The sequence below is a fragment of the Perna viridis genome, chromosome 5 (assembly GCF_037379345.1).
Source record: "Perna viridis isolate PV_CMFRI_1.1 ecotype Kerala chromosome 5, ASM3737934v1, whole genome shotgun sequence".
Taxonomy (NCBI): Eukaryota; Metazoa; Mollusca; class Bivalvia; order Mytilida; family Mytilidae; genus Perna; species Perna viridis.
In genome coordinates, this window is record NC_142449.1 from 28,784,350 (window position 1) to 28,802,006 (window position 17,657).

At 34.7% G+C, this 17,657-nt stretch overlaps 2 protein-coding genes across 2 annotated transcripts; both read right to left on the reverse strand.

The window, feature by feature from the left end:
• Nucleotides 1-5,149: 5,149 nt before the first annotated feature.
• Nucleotides 5,150-7,298, reverse strand: LOC148616982 (uncharacterized). Its single transcript, XM_088584188.1, has 2 exons — nucleotides 7,153-7,298; nucleotides 5,150-5,994 (listed from the first exon to the last, which is right to left on the reverse strand). Exon 2 carries the CDS (start codon nucleotides 5,992-5,994, stop codon nucleotides 5,344-5,346), a length of 651 nt encoding a protein of 216 aa, XP_088440314.1. The 5' UTR covers nucleotides 7,153-7,298; the 3' UTR covers nucleotides 5,150-5,343.
• A 2,026-nt stretch (nucleotides 7,299-9,324) lies between these two features.
• LOC148616983 (uncharacterized) lies at nucleotides 9,325-13,667 on the reverse strand. The gene is made up of 4 exons (XM_088585100.1): nucleotides 13,576-13,667; nucleotides 11,572-11,676; nucleotides 11,206-11,227; nucleotides 9,325-10,479 (listed from the first exon to the last, which is right to left on the reverse strand). The coding sequence occupies exons 1-4, from the start codon at nucleotides 13,665-13,667 to the stop codon at nucleotides 9,325-9,327; spliced, it is 1,374 nt and encodes a 457-aa protein (XP_088441226.1).
• Nucleotides 13,668-17,657: the final 3,990 nt, after the last annotated feature.

Consider the following 17,657-nt stretch of genomic DNA (forward strand, 5'->3'; position numbering starts at 1 on the left):
AACCAAAGACAAAGTCAATATGTTGTTGACACCACACAAGAAAAAAATATAGCCCTTCTACCGACTAGTTCCCTAGTATACAAAGAAACAAAAAAAGTGTTGAAACCCTGAAAAACAACACGTCAAAAACCTTACGTAGTAATACTATAGTATGATATGGCTAACCTTTGTCACATCCCTTTATCGCATGGCTGGACGTTTAACGCTCCCTTTCCCGGAATTATTCTCGTTGGGGGTGATGATTTCTACAGTATCTCTTCAACAGCGTTGAGTTATTCATACTAGTTAAATGTTATTATGGTAGACCTTTATTTTCCTCGTTTGTCTATCCCGGACTTGACTTACGGGTGTTTGTAGAAAAGAAGACGCTTACCCTACCGGTGCATCTGGTCCATCCTTCCAGTTTTAGTGGAGTCCGATTTGTTCATTTGCTTTTGTTACTTTTTATGTATGATTTTAGTTAATTTATGTTCTTTCTTGAGTATGTATGTTTTCCATGTCTGGTCTTTGTCCCTGGATTACATTCTTTTGATTACCGCTATAACCTTGGTTCCCCTGATTCCTCTTTCAAAATGATTTTTCTTCGCATGATGTAAACACGGCCGTTAGAACCGTTCGTATTTTTTGCAACTGTGGTTTTTGTTTTATGTTGATATGTTCTTTTGTCAGTATTATCATTTTTGATGGATGATAATACAGTACTTCGTCGCACAAAAAAGCAAATGCGTTTAGTAAGAATAATATATTTCTTCTTTCTTTTTTCCCCTGTTCGTTCATTTGTATTATACTGTTTGTATATGTCATTTGTATAATATGCTATCTTTTTTAAAAATCAGATTAGTGAGTTACTCCTTTCTTATGAATCATTTTGTTTTTCGTATAAATAATCGCTTTCTTATCCTTATAGTAATAACGATCGAGGAAGCGCAGTTTTATTTTGATAAAATATAAAATCAAATGATGTGAACAGTGCTCGAAGCAAAACAATGGGCAGGATCTGTCAGGGAGTATGAATGAACGCATATCAAACAAAATAACGAGTCACTCCACACTTTTATGGCGCATGTTTGGTGTATTGTCATTGATACGGATGTCGGCAAATTGACTTGCAGTGTGTTGGAATATCAGATATGGCGTTGTCCGATCTTATATATCGCTTAGTTTAAGTTCAATATATGAACAATGCCACCTTCATATTATTTTCCGTCATACTGACAAGGATCGCCATTATCACTTATGTACAACATGTCCTGATTTTGTCCATACCCTTAGCTCCCTCAAAAGATTTCAGGCTGGCATGTAAATGTAGCATGTAATAGCCAGTTTGGCTAAAGAATAGTGTATCCCTCTTTTTCACCGCACAAAGTGCAGGAGGTCTTCGCCTCTGGTAAGGATTCATACATTTTGCAATGATTACGCGAATCATAGCCACTAAGGCTTTGTCCAGGACTAAAAAAAATATAACCTTGACTCCGATTGTGGTCGTACCTTGCTCTCCCATTGATGAAATCATAAAACCACGTCACGATTTAGTTTAAACATATCTTATTACTTTTAAAGTAATGGATCTGATAAACGTTGTACCAACTGATGTAGCCTTCTCCAATATAACATTATTGACAATAATACGAGCATAACAAACATGTACATCTGTATAAACATTGTATCAGGAGAGGAAGGCTAAGAAAAAATACATCCATATATAGATGTTCATTTCGATGGCGACATTGAAGATGTTGGTGATGATGTTGAAGATGACGATGTCTTTAAGACCAGACATTTAGCAACTACTTATCCAGTTTACTTTCTTGATATATTCATAGACGTGTTTAAAAACTAGTTCGTTCTGATCAACTATTTCCGTTAGACCGAGAGTCCAAGTTTACCATGCATTTTATTTTATTTTATTTTTTTTTTTTTTGGGGGGGGGGGGCGGGGGGCTTCTCAGATTTTGACGTAAGTATACCAGTGGCATTCAAGGAAGTAGTTGTAGTTGTAAGAATCTCTCTCGAGCTGACAACTACAAATGTTAATGATGTTGACACGAAAAGTGTTCTTATTCAGGAATGAAATGAAGCATCGCAGCAGCATTAACAATACGTTTAATCTTCTAGATCCGCACGATAAGTATAATAGAATTTTAATCTTATTAAATGATACATATTGTTTTAGTTTGAAATTTAAAATAGTTTCTGAATTTCTTGTCGAAATATCGAGTGATTCCGTTCATGAATAGTGGATGGAATGAAGGATGCATATGTTTTTGATAGTCTGCAGAATGGTGCAATTATACATGTATCACTACCATTTCTAAGGTGATATGTATGTACTCAGACTTTGAATACTAGGAAGTATGAGTTCACGTAAATACTCAGGAGCATCCTTTATTAATCTTAATGACATTATAGAATAAATTATTTTTTCTACGTTTTGGACAACAGCTCCCGTCCGAGTTAAATCCTTCCAAATTTTGCAAAGGGAAACAGCTACAGTTGCGATTACTTCTAACCTCTCTTCGCTCTTGTCAGAATTAGCTGTCATAGAACAGTTCTAAACTGTCCGAAACTGTTCTGACCCGCTACACACAATGTCCGAGTCTGTCAGGGCTCTGGACAAGCTATGCCATAATCTGTCATGGGTCCTGGCACCCTCCTGTCAGGAACTGTTACAGGTAGAACAGATATGTGGATTAGAAGATTTCCTGATATATTCTGACAGTAATAAGCTCGAGAATATTTCTCTGGCTGAATTACATACAGTACATGTACGTGATTCCGAAAAAAAAGCGTAGCACCCGACTCCCGATTCGTACAACGGGAAGGAAGCCCTGATGTTTTTCAATTTTTCACCCAAATTTTATGTATGACATGCAGTACCAACAAAAATCATTAACTGTCGTACCTGCTACGATCCTGACTTTAAAGATATTAGACTGAATTCTTTTGGTTGCAGATCTAGACACCGGTATGATACAGAGTAACTCTATATATATATACCTTTATTGAACTTCAAAGTGTTCACACTCATACACTTTGAAAGAATATGACATTTTTAAATATTTCTGACTTATGTATATATTCATCTTTTGAAGAATTTTGACTGAAATATATATATATATATCGCAGTCACCTAAATGGTAGTTATATTACAAAAAATAGCATTTTAATAAATAATTTTAGAGTCTCATGGAAATAAAAAGTGTTCGCACTCATACATTGTGCAAGAATATGACATTATTGAAGAATTTTGACTCAAATTAATTTGTCACAGCTACTGTATGACAGTTATATTAACACAAATTGCATTTCATCAGTCATTAATTTAAGACTTTCATGGAAATTAAAAGTGTGCGCACACATACATTTTGCAAGAATATGACATGTTTAAAGAATTTTGACTCAAATCAATATGTCGCAGCCCCTATATACTAATTATACTGAAATAATTTACATTTTAGTCATTAATATTAGACCCTCGTGGGAATTAAAAGTGCTCACACTCATACATTTTGCAAGAATATGACGTTTATAAACAATTTTGACTCAAACTAATGTGTTCCAGCCACCACATGGTAGTAATATTGAAAACTTTGGCATTTGAGTCACTAATTTTAAACTATCATGGAAATTATAAGTGTAGGCACTATTCCTAATATGAAACTAACATAATGGTTTCTACATTTTACACATATAAAACCATGTAGGTAAATATGAAGTGTTCACACTCATATTCGTTGCTAAAAGTGGCATTTCAAAGAATTTTGACCGAAATATTTAGGTAATAGTCACACATTTACTGTTAAAATTGCCAATTTTAACATTTTTAGAATGATTTGTGACCCTAATTTCATTAAAAGTAGCTTTCACTCAAAAAGTACTCTGTCAATTTGAACTTCGTGGGAATAACCAAACATCTGAAATTTATCGGTTACCACTTTTACACTTAAAACGGAAACAAAGGCCTTGAATTTTATAATTGAATAATTGAATTTAATTAATATTACATCTGTATGAGAGAATGGCAAAAAATTACACATGTAACCAATGATGATTTTTTTTAACGCTGATTGAGTGACAGGACCGTGATCGACAAAAATTTGAACATGAACGTACAACGATTGAGTGATTGTGGGATGGTGATCATGACGAGCTCTATATACATGATATATAATTGGAAATTCAATGTAAATTTTGAAATCAAGACGTTTTTCCTAAAAGGATTAGCTTATTTACATTAGTCACTCAGTTTCATTTATTAATCGTGGACTTACTGTTCTAAATTACGTCACACATAACTGAAAGATTTAATGTCAGGAACTGTCCAGGGGTATGACAGTTTAGAACAGCTTTTCGTATTTTCTTTGTCACGACCCAGGACAGTTTTTGTTAGGATCTGTCAGGGAATAGGGCAAAATGTGTCCCGACCCGGGACAGCCTCTGTCAGACCCTGTCAGGATCTGTCAGGATATCTGTTCTATCTGCTGTCGTAGAACAGAAATCCTACAATACATATCACAACTCATACGTTATGCCAGAGCTTGCCGAAACTACGCAGACTTTTCGTATCGCTCTACAATTCTAACAAATAGGCTTCTGGAACAGGGTTATGTTGCTACAAGATTGAAGTCATCACTACAGAAGTTTTATGGTCGTCATCATGAACTCGTATAGATCGTAATGGTGTATCCATCTGCACCATGAATACTGATTCATAGTTTTCCTATCCTCGTTTGTCTACCGCGGACTTGACTTTTTATGAGCAACTCGTCGGGTGTTTCTAGAAAAGCAGAGGACGCTTACCCTAGCGGTGCACATGGTCCATGCTCCCAGTTTTTAGTGGAGTCAGAGTTGCTCATTTACTTATATTACTTTGTATGTATGATTTTAGTTACTTTATGTTGTTAGTTGTATGTCTGTTTTCCATGTCTGGTCTTTGTCCCTGTATTACATCCTTTGATTACCGCTATAATCTTAGTTGCCTTGATTACTCTTTGTTTTGTTTTGTTTTGTTTTGTTTTTGTTGTTTTTGTTTTGTATATTTGGTTTTTTTTTATAAATACATCCATTCGTTACTTCCAATTGAATTTATACTAACAATTTTTTTTAAGTTAGCTTAGCCAGACATGTTTATGCCATAAATTATTTACCGATAGCATATAGTGTGTTTATTATTTGGTATAAATCCAAAATCATGAAAAATTTGCATTTAGTTTCAAAGAAACCATCACTTTAAAAGGAAATGTTTGTTGAATCCGTATTTTGTTCTGTTTGACTCATTCACACTCGATCTGAAAAAGACAGTCGCCCCAGTCTATTTTTATGGCGCCTAGTAATTTTTGGATTGTCATGGATACGGATGTGGACAAGTTGACTTGCAATAGGTTGGAATTTCAAATGTGGCACTGTCGGATTGTCCGACCTTATATGTCGCTTGGTTAAATGTCAGTGTATGAATAATATCACCTTCATATGATTTTTCATGGTACTGACAAGGAACCCCTTTATCACTCACGTACAATTCATCCGTGAAAACATGTCCTGGTTTCGCCCATCCGTTACATTTAACTCCATTAAAAGTTTTCTGGCCTGTAAATGTAGCATTGGATAACCAATTTGGCTTTAGAATAGTGCATCCCTGTTTTTCACCGCACAAAATGCAACAGGTCTTTGCCTCTGGGTAGAATACATACATGTTACTATGGTTGGTAAACAAAAGACTACAAGGAGCTTTAGTGTCATGGTCACTAAGGTGCTGTCCATTACAAAAATTATTACGTTGTCCTCGATTGTGGTCATACCTTGCCCGCCCATTGGTGTAATCGTAAAACCACGTCCCGTTGTTACGAGAAAGTCTAAGTATGGATAAATATAGATCCTCTTGAAAATCAACAGAGAATGCATTCGGCCATATCGGTGGATCGCTAATTACTTTGCTCTGAGTTGTGGCTATCATCAGCACTGACAATAACATACTTTTCAGGTCGGACATTTTCATCTGAAGACAATGAAATACGTTTAGAATTGTTAAGCTCTCAAATACTTAATAATGTGTAGAAATATAGTATGATAATTCATGTATTTATTTATGGCACATGGTATATCCGTCTTCTTGTTTTGGCTGTATATCGTGTTCACATTTCAAGAGCAGGTACAAGGACTGGGCGAAGCATTAAGAAAAGTGTGTTTTATTGGTATGGCGTGTCCCTGCATATACATGAATGTAATCTAGATTGTAATCCATTGATGGGCAATGAAACGTATAAATAAGCATTGTAAAAATAAATGAGTTGCCTAGATTTTACCTCAAGTCACATGTTTTTGATGGAGGTAGTTTTGGTACTTTTAAAAATGTACTTTTACCTGAACTGTTTTTTTTATAATACTTTACTTACTTTTTATTTTCTTCCGTAAACCTTTTGTAACCGGGCTTTGTCTTGGTTTTTATTATCAAATGTTTCAGAGGTATAGCAGATTTGTTAAAACCATGACCTCCACACTGAATAGGGCTACGGTAGGTGTGCATCCGGACACTTTAAAAAAAGCTGGGTAGCCAGTTGGTGTTTTATTTTTTTAGATGGTGGTTGCTAGGACATTATTTACCATTTTTGTCAATTTTACACATGAAAATGGCAAGTTTTCTAATGAAAAAGAGGAGTGCCAACTCCCTGCACCCTCCCACTTGATCCGCCACTGTACGGTATCATGAGGGGGCTTTTGGTTATATCATTTTATCATTCCAGTTCTTTAAAAAAATGAGCGTACATGTAGCCCCATCTAACCCCCAAAAATAAAACAGTTTCTTCTTTACTTTCAATTGTACCTCATATAAAGTTGTTCATTACTGCCAATAAACCCGATAGAAACATGTATAAATAAAAGAACTGTAGGTCATTATTTCAGCTATTGCGCCTAGCTTTACTTCTGATTTTGGTGACAAATAAAGATTTGGTCAATGAACGTGTCACAACACAAGACTTCTTACATGAGTTGGATTCCTAAACGCAGTAGAATTCGTGTGTCGGTTTTATCTTACAATGACCTGTCAAGTCATAAATAAAAATTTAATTCGTAGAATAATATCTAATCCTTTTGCATGTTATTCTACAAATAAAATATGTTTACACTATTAAAAAATCCATATGTTAATTCTTACCTCAGCTATAGCGCCTTACTTTATTTCTGATTTTGGCGACAAGATTTCAAATTTATATGGTCAATGAACGTGTCACAACACAAGACTTCTTACATGATTTGGATTACGTAACGTCGTAGAATTCATGTGTCTTTTATCTTGAAGTGACCTGTCTAGACTTTTTACTAATAATGACATTTCTAAGATGAAGCCTGTTAGGAGTGCTTACATTATTTTGTAAACGTTTAGGCTACAGGAACTCCTGGTCAAATGTTGTTTTTTTATTATTATTTACGGGGGTACATTGAGGACACGCATTATGTGTCGAACGTTCGACCAATTATTTCCAGCGCACGAGGGCAAGGTATACACCGAATTTTAAGGAATATCTTACGAAATCCGTGTCCTGAATGTACCACCACTGAAAGCATCATTTTGATAGTGTAATTTGACTATTTGCACCATCAGAATCAAGAAAGCAGACAAGATTTTCCAAATCATGCTACACCATTACAATTTCATTGAAATGCACAGACAAATCATTTTTTCTAAGATTCTATTAAAAATTTCTGAGCCAATCCAGTGATACAGAGATGAAATAATGACCTTTTCAAATAAAGGAAACATCCTTGAGTGAAATCATATTGTCAGATCAATGGGGTTTTGACATGCATGTTTCTGATTTTTCCAATTTTGACTTATTCTTACAAACGTTTATCTTAAAAATCCTTATTCTCTCTTTTTATTACCAAGAAAAGGGCTTCAATTAAAAGCTACTTTGTTTCATTTTAACTAACACCAAAGAGTTTTGAATGGAAATCAGATGATGTTTTGGGTAACAAATTCCGTGCATATACCTGTTAGGAAACATCGATCCACTATATGTGTATGAGGCGCCCCATTGCGAAATGTGCATGCCATATTGGCTTTTGGAACGTCCAGTTTATTTTTATGAGGCTAGGATCAAATTTTAAATAAAAAGGCCGGAATGAAATTTTCAAGAGTTAGATATAAAGCCAATATCTTTTTAATTTATTTTCAAAATAATATTTTTTTCTTTCGACAAAAAAAGCAGGATAGAATTTTTTTTTTCTTCCGGGAACCCACTGCACCGCCCTTTTCAAGATCTTTTGATCCGCCCTTGGTATTTGTTTAAAATCGCTACTATGGCAGATTACTACATTTACCTTCTATATGATGCATCTACAGTGTATACATGTACTTGATATATTATAAGATGCATACACAATTTGTTGTTATACGATATTTGTTTTCTATTTTGTCTGTGCAATGTTTTAAAGTACTAGTCCATATAAAATTCAGACAATGCAAAAGGTAGAGATATGATCATGGTGTGAGAAAACCCATAGAACAATGCTTTATCCGTGAATAGTCCGTTCTGTATTCAGATCTGTATTTTAAATAAATGCATTTATCTACTATAAAAAATACACAAATCAAAACAAATCAAGAACGATAACTATTAATATTTAAAAGTATACAGAAACGTGGATTTTCATAGAATTCTTGCTCTTAAGAGATATAAATCGTATAGAATGAACTAAAGATTCTAAATTAAAGGAGCTAATTCTGTAAATGACATTGAAAAACACTAATGGCACTAATACGCTTCCGTACATTTTGTTCTTTAATAATAAGAAGATATATGTTGCATGAATTTGTGACATAACCGCTTCATTTTTTCAGTGTTAATTTTACAGAAATCAGAATTGAAATATTGGAAGATTTTTTTTACAGATTTTGTTGCCAATGACTCAACGAATTTTCAGTTGACTCGTAGATGTAATTCGTAAGACGGCATTTGTATGTTTCAAAGAAATTATGATATGGTGCGTTTAACTTTCTTTAGAACTTTATAAGTATAATTATCTATTAAATACAAGTTGTACACTTCAGATTACTTTGGTAGATGTAACTTTCAATAGCATACTCCATTTTAACAAAGTACCATAGAAAATTAAACAAAATAATATTAAATCTATTTAAATAAGAGCATTTTATTACTAGTAATAAAAATTCGTGTACAAATATTACACATACAGTATGCCTAAGAGACGGAATAAATTAAAACGTTTTACACGGTACGATATGTGTTCAAACGTTTGTTTGATAATGGAAAGTCAAATATCAGTGTTCAGATGTCTTGGAACGATTCTAATCGTAGGCATAGACTTACTGACGAGACAGGTCTATCGGCGCTGCGTTGTCCTGACACGGAAGGTAAGCTGTCTGTTGGTAACCATAGTGACCACCGGACCACTGTGCCTGATGCTGCTGGAGAAGCTGATACTGGTACATCTGCTGCTGTTGCATAACATAAGCTGTCTGGTATGTACTGAGCTGAGAGGGAAAGTATGACTGTACGTACTGGTTTAGTTGTTGCTGCTGTTGTAAGTTCGGATGCTGAGAGTACTGATGGTGCTGTACAGAAACTGATGTCTGGTTGATGATGGACTGAGCGTGTTGTTGATTCCATTGACTGTAGGTGGATGTGGAAGCGGAAGTGGGCGTTACTTGACTGTCTGTGAAACCGACTGGGTTAACCTGACTGAAGCTCCGACAAACTGTAGAAGACGAGTCTTTGTGCTTGGACAGGGCTGAAGACGTGTCCATAATCTGACATAGGACGGTGAGTTGCTGGACAGCTGTTTCTTCTGAAACACCCCACTTAGATGCTGAGTCTTTGACAAGTCTGTACAGTGGCGACATTTCTTGGCGGACTTCTGATGTCTTCTGACGTTTCTTCATCTTCAGCGACAGTTTATTGAAGGCAGGTGGACTCTTTAGGGAAGGAAGTGGTCTGGTGTCGTCGACAATCTCTGTAGTCAGTATGCGGTCAATGCTGAAGTCGGTGTTGACTGGTTTTAGGACAGGCATGGATCTGTGGATCTTGGGAGATGTTATAGCGATTTCAGGAATACCAAGATACTCGCATATCGTCTCTGGCCAATAGGTTGACCTGGATACTGCAGTTTCCTGTCTGCGGAGTGCTGACTCTGGAGCTAAAGTAAGGTTGACGATCCATTTGGCTGTACGACCACGGGGACCCTTCTGTAAGCATGGGCTGCTAGACAGAGTGTGGCGAATAGAGTCTTTCCAGCCCTTGTACGACCCCCTAAAGAACGGAAACATGTCGGTGATAGACTGATTGATCTCGGATAGGGTAAGGGCTTTGTCTGGTGACATCTGAATTGCCATGATGATCATACCGAGGTAGGAGTAAGGTGGTTTAGGGTAACGCTGGTAGTTAGATTTGGTGGAATCTGACGATTGGCTACTGAAATAAATAAAATGAGCGATCATAGAGTACACAATGCATACGTTTATCTACTTGTGATATGAAATTTGCTCGAAAAATGTAATGCATTAAATGTGCGTTCTTTTTTTTCTCTTTTTTTTCCCATTTGTAAACAACGCTTAAATACTCAAACGCACGAAATACTTATGCTTGTTGTTGTAATTATCAAACATTTCTTTAGTCAATAATTAAGAACTGAGCGATGAAATATATCTTAGAGAATATTAAACAGTTTTAAGAAACACGATTTGTAGTTTCCCTTAATCTAAATACAACAAGTTTTTTGTTTGTTTGTTTTTTTTTTTCAACCGTGTAAAATTAAATATAGATACTCCTTCAATTCCTTCTCGAGGAAATTTAATCATTGCCCGGTAGTTATTAAGTCATGTAAAGTGCAAGTTTTTATTTCATCGTTTAATGTATTTTTTTTAAAATTGTCATTGAGTATAATAGGTCAAAATTAAATTATACAAATAGTTTTTGTTTTGCAGAGAACCGGAATTTATTTAAAGGTCCTTCAACTTAAACGCAAGCAGAGTTTTTTTGCGTGGCGTGTGCATTTGGCAGTTTTTGTAGTGATTTGAGAGAAAATATTGTTCGTTTAAAAAGTATAAGGCATAAAAGTGTTCTACAAAGTATGCAATTAAGTACCAGTCCACATAGAATTCAGACACTGCCAATTGTTCAGTGATTCATGGTGAAGAAAAAAAAATGCACCAAACAAACGATCCTTTTTCAATCTACATATGCTCTACTTTCACGTAACAATAATCTTTTCTGCATTTAGATCTGCACTGTTTAGAAAATCATTGTCATCTCCCGCTTAAATCAACCGAATAAAGTCAAATGAAGAACGATAACTCTTGCAAAGTGCCAATTTCATATATAATCTATCATCAATTTTATCTCAAAATCGCAGCCCCCGTATGAAAAACTATTCTGCATGGTTATGTGACAAGTCAGGCATGATTTGAAAATTCTATCTGAGACACTTAGTAACAGTAAAATGTTAAAAATATTTATGGAATGAATGTTATATTCTTTCCGTCTAAATTAGGTACGTTTTTTTTTTTTGGTTATCCAATCAGAATCCGTGTTACATCTGAAACTAGAAGTCTCACCTTTTATCACTGAGTGCACTAGGTGATGTTAATGTTGGGTTACTGTCTGCATCTTGTTGAGAGATTGGTGTGACTGTTGGTTGGTCTGGTAACAAAACTGTTTGACTGAAAATAAAATCAAGTATTATTAAGATGGATCAATTGTTCAGTACGTGAAATTAAATGAAATTTACGGAAAAACATTTATGCTAGTAATGACTTATTTGGTTCCTTATTGTCGAAATGGTGGATCAGTCGTGGATCCAAGGACTAGCGTACCGGACGTACGCCCCTCCCCCCACCCCCTAAATCGGTAAGAAAAAAATTTTCACCACAAGTTTCACCCCATAAATATTTTTGCCTTGCTTTGCGCACCATTTAATTCAATGAACGCCCGCTCCCCCAAACACAAATCCTGGATCCGCCCCTATGGATGTACAAGAATGACGTAGCAATGTTTGCATTTTCACAATTCTTGTTTATGCAATGATCTTGTCAAGGTTGAGTAGATATGAAATAAGAGTTTTTGCTTGACTGCTCTAAGAACGTTCAAGAAAGCGTACGACATTGGTGTTCAACCTTTTTTGTTGGTTTTTCTCTTCTTTTTTGTCCAACATTTTCTTATTGATTCCAAAAATGTTGTGACGGCTGATATAGATTCACCACACTAGAAATAATTTGCCTGTCAGGTTCAATGTTTAAACAAAACAAAACCCAAAACATTGAAAATATGTTACACTCTTTTATGTAATGTGGTTTTGTCGTCCCGAATATTTGATCAACAACATCTTGGACACCCTCCCCCACCCCATTTTATTCAATACACAAATCACATTTTAATTTTGTTAAAATATTTCTGACTTTGCAACAATGACTTATTTTTGTTGTGATATAGCGACTTTTTTCGTGTTGACATAAATTCTTGACATTGACTTGATTATGGTTGTATGTTTAGTGAGACCTGGCGTGTTGATAATGATGATTAACGGTTAACTAAAGTACGTCGATTTTCTCTGAATATATATTGCTGCTCGGACGTTAAACCTCAACAAACAAACATACGTCGATTTTGTGACACAGTTTTATTAGCAAAAAGATTTTTTTCCTTATTTTTAACAGAATTTCAAACAACGTCGTTAGTATGATAATAAATTTTTAAAAAAATACCAGCGTTGTGATTTTACCAGGTGACTTATCGCCTCCCTACAAGTACAAATGTATCAGGAGAAAATACTGGGACCAATTAGTTACGCAACATCGGAATTGGATTTACAATACTAGACGTAACGGTGTTTTTAATGCAGAGACGCTATTAAGAGGCTGTCCATATAAAAATCAAGCAGGCCTGGCATTTTTTATCCCACTGATTTTTTTTTTGTTTTTTTTTGTTCTAATGTAATGCATACATCATATGTATGTCAAAGTGTTTTAAATAGACAATGTACAACTCAGAAATTGATTTTCAACTTTCTTCACAAAACAACCAAGTTTTACTCAAATTAATTGTTATCTCCCCTTCTTCAATGGATTTCAATGCTTTCTATATTATTTCTCTTTAATCGTTAATCAAAAACTTGCATTCAACTGTATTTCAACTGCATTTGTGATATGAAATGGATTACTGTTTTTTTTTTAAATTGTCATGTGCCACTCATTGTCTGGTTTTTGTATGAACTCTCTTGACACTTGTGTTAATTTTTTCCCTTTCTGTAAAGACAAAGCAAAGATTTGTTGTGTTTTTCCCCATACATTTAAAAATGTGATCTGTCTATAGATAAGTAGTAAAGAAAGGCTTTAGATTGTGAAATATTCCATTTCGTAAAACCAATTAAGCTTGTTTAAGCACGATGCAATATAACAGTTAGATAGAAATGCCCATCCGTTTATCCGACTATACTGAGCAGCATATGCTTTAAATTGTCCTGAAATTTAACATTGGGTTAACATTTTTGTTTTTCATACATTCAACAAAAGGAAATGAAGACTGTCTATTGAAAATAAATTAAGTAAAGTTTTACAACTTACCATGCTATATTCAGTGTATCGTCTATACTGCTATTAGATGTTTCGCTAAAGGGTGACAGCGGCGACAAACCAAGGGCGTCATAACGATACATGATTGCTAATTCTGTAAAGAAATAAAAATAATAATAGTGCTAATGTTAATTATAGATTCTCTGCATAAAGACACAGGTACGCATAGTATAAGTACGTTCAATTACGATTTAAATGATTTCAGAAAATGCATAAAATTATATCAAATTAAATCAACTACACTAAATAGTAATTAAAACAAGAGAATTCTGAATGTTTTTAGATATTAAGAGAATGACTGCGCGGATAATGTACCATAGTTGATTTTGTATTGGATTGTAGTTTGTCGGTGTGAACGACATGCTTTGAGTCATGCTAAGCAACAGTCCATTTTCTTCTTGGGACGGGGGGGGGGAGTCCTCGGATTTTATGTTTTTATTTTTTCCCCCAGCAGTTGCCAGAGTTAAATAAATTATTTGAATATCTACATAGTAAGTGATGGGAAGGAATATTGAATCATATTTTTATTTCTGTCCATGGCAGAGTAACAATTTTTTGGGCTCAAGTTAGGAATTATTATTTTTTCTTTCCAATATAAAAATTTTGATTAAGAAAAAACAAATTTATAAACAAATACATAAATAAACAAAATGGCAAGTGGAACAGAAAATCGCATAAAAAGCTAATTATACGTAAAATATTTCATCAGAGAAAACAGAAATAATAAACAGAACCATATTTTGATACATATGAAATGATTAAAAGCAGACGATATTTGGTAATTAAGCAAATAATAGTAAGCATTGATGTAGGTTGTAGAATGGAATGCAGGACAAGATAATAAATGCGACAATATGGTACTGCATCAAGAGGCAATGTAAACAAATATTACAAAGAAAACGCTAGAGTATAAAAACGCTTTTTGTCAATGAAGCCACGATAGTGGCTGAAATTGACCTAGGCATCACGCGAAATCTCGCTTCGTTAAGCGATATCATATTTTAGAGTAGCACTCACAGCCATCCGCGATCAAGTTTCTAGGCACAGACCATAGTCAATGGAAAATAGTGGAACGTGAAATGGAAAGGATTAAAAATAACCATAAAATACATAGTTTATCAAAACCAGCATGCAAGAGAAATTTTTCATTTCATCTTTCATTTCATTTAGAATTCCGTTTAATACGTTCTCACTATTTTACTTTACGAATTTTTTCATCGGCATGATTGATTACGTGGTGACAGTCGAACAGTCGCCAACCATACCATGCGTATTAATTTCTCACGTGACTGTAGGCGTAATCCCACTGGTTCCCTGCAGGTCAATATCATAAGGGACCCTAGGATTGTAAAATATATTTGAGAGAAACTTGTGGGTTGTCAGGTTAAGGAGAAGAGTTGCTGAAGCTGTACGGGACGCCATTCGGGGAACAGTTTTACTAATTTTTTAAAGACTGGTAACTTCATAAAAGCATTCCCTAATGTAAACATTATTCTTTCTTCATGAATCCTGCAGGAGTTGCGAAAAAGTTTTGATTGTCTTAAGTTTTCTTTCTACACCTGTGGCCACTGTTCATTAGTACCTTCTCATCACCCTTCATCATCATGTCAATTTTCATATGTTTTTTATTTAATTTGCCGGATTTTTCCAAGATTTAGATGATAAACAGCCTTAAACAAAGTTCTGCGAAAATGTAATGCTGAATTGTGGAACTATGGTGCATCATTCAGGAATATTACTGGTTTGGTTTTATAATATACCATTTAGATAATTGTCTACTTCTGTAAAAAAAAATGTCTACTTCACTAGATAGTACTGTTATATGATACTTTTGAACAAATGTTTCATTTCCTTTTTCCAAATACCTTTTTAATGAACATCAACTTAAAGTCATATACAATACTTTGAAGTACCTGTATTATTTCAATCAATATATTTTAAATCAGATTTAATTCATAAAATTTTGTAATTATGGAAAACTTTTTAAATTATCTATGTACAGTAACTGTTGTCTTCATTGCATTGAGTTACCTTATTATAAATAGATAAATAACTATAATTTAGCTCTTTTCTTATGCTTTGTCCTTTTTTGCTGTTTACAACATGATTGTAGTCATGGTTACTAACTTAAGAAGGTTTGAAGTATAGATATTGTATAGATATTGTATGTCATACATATGTACCAACGAACATGCTGCACAAAGCTCCTTTTCACATAATGTTACTGGTAAACAGTTTTAATATCATTGTAACAAGCCCAGTTTCAATAATTATATTGATATTACTGCTATTATTATTTGTTGTCTTAACACATAAACACATAACAATTAATAACTGAAAAATGTGTAACGTATTATTTCTTGTCTTAGTTAATTAGTAGAGATTTTATTCACCAAAAGTCTTCAGTTTATGTTCATTTGGAATATTTCACACCAATGCAGTTAATGGGACTTGCTAATTCTCTGATTTAGCCATCGAGTATATGGAATCCAAAAGTACTGAAAGATACAAGTTGTTTGAATACCCTTTTCAGTCTCTCAGCACTGCTTCTTATTGGGATTCTGTTTGCAACTGTATTTAGTACTATAGAGGTGACAGAATCTAGGTAATTCGGGTAATTAATCGGATAGAACTCAGAATATGTCCTACTACCAGTTGGACTACTCCGTCTCCTTCAGCAGTCAAGAGAAATTTCATGTACAAAATCATGCTCAAGATTACACAAAAATACATACGTTGAATTATGCAATATATGGTTTTATAGTAATTGAAAAGGAAGTAGAAAAAATACAATTTTAGAAAAGAAAAAAAAACCAATTACAACAGGTTTTGAAGTGCATATCAAGTGAACCGTTTGCTATCTATGATGTATTTATGTACTTGAAGAAATGGGTATTTGTTTTGCTCGTCAGAAAGATTATTAGAACCAAAAAGTAGAACATTAACATCTAATGCAACTGGGAATGGAACGGACAGAAAAGTATTTTGTCTCAAATTTATATATCGGTTACAATACAATAAGAAATGCGTTGTAGTCTCGGTTTGTCCACGTGAACAGAGGGGAGAACCGACCGAATTACGATCATTTAAGTGTTCCGATAGCGAGGCTCAGTGCATTCGCAAGCGGGCGTGTAGCATTTGACTTTGTCGAATTCCTGCATAGTAATAAACCGAGGGCTTATTTGTCTTCCTCTTAACATGCTTTTTAAAAATGTTTATAGAATCGGTACTGCGAACGGGCGTAGACAGATTGTTCAAAAGTTTAATAGTCGATGGAAGAAAACATTCACTGTACAATTGGAAACGAACTCGAGGGACAGTTTTAAATATTCATATGTTGTATGTATGCCGGCTCTCGGCTGAATTAGGCAGCAAGTTTTGTAAATATGGTGGTGCAAGTTTGTTAACCATCTTATGAAAAAGAACTAACTTATGACCATCCCTTCTGTCAAACAATTTCTACCAACCCGTTTCTTGATATAGCTTATCTAATGAAGAAAGCTTAGTACCCCCGTAACAATCCTGGCTGCTTCGATTTGGACAGCCTCTAATTTGTTTACTAGACCGATGCTACTACTGTCCTAAACGACATCGCCATACTCAAGAATTGGTCGAATATACATGTAGAGTTTTTCCAAAGAATATCTGTCAAGAGTGAACCGGTATTTTCGAAGGATATTAGGACGACGATAAGCCTTATTGACAACAGCGTGTTTGTGGTCGTGCCACAGACCGTTGCTAGAGATAGATAATTCCGAGGTGTTTATGATTTGGTACCTCCTGAATCTGAATTTTGAGGCTCGGATGAAAAGGCTTATTTGCCTTGCGATATATTAGACATAGTCTCCGTTTTCTGAGGATTAAAATTTACTAATCAGGTATGGGCCCATCCATGGATCTTTTCCAAATCCGAGTTCAGAATCTCAGCAGATTGCACTAGATCGTCAACTACGAGATATATACTAATACCACCGGCGAAGTTTTATTCATAAACGATATCGTTACGGATATTGACTGATGTGTTGATGCTCTTGCCTGATTGTGTGGTCATTTAATTCATACTGATGGTAATT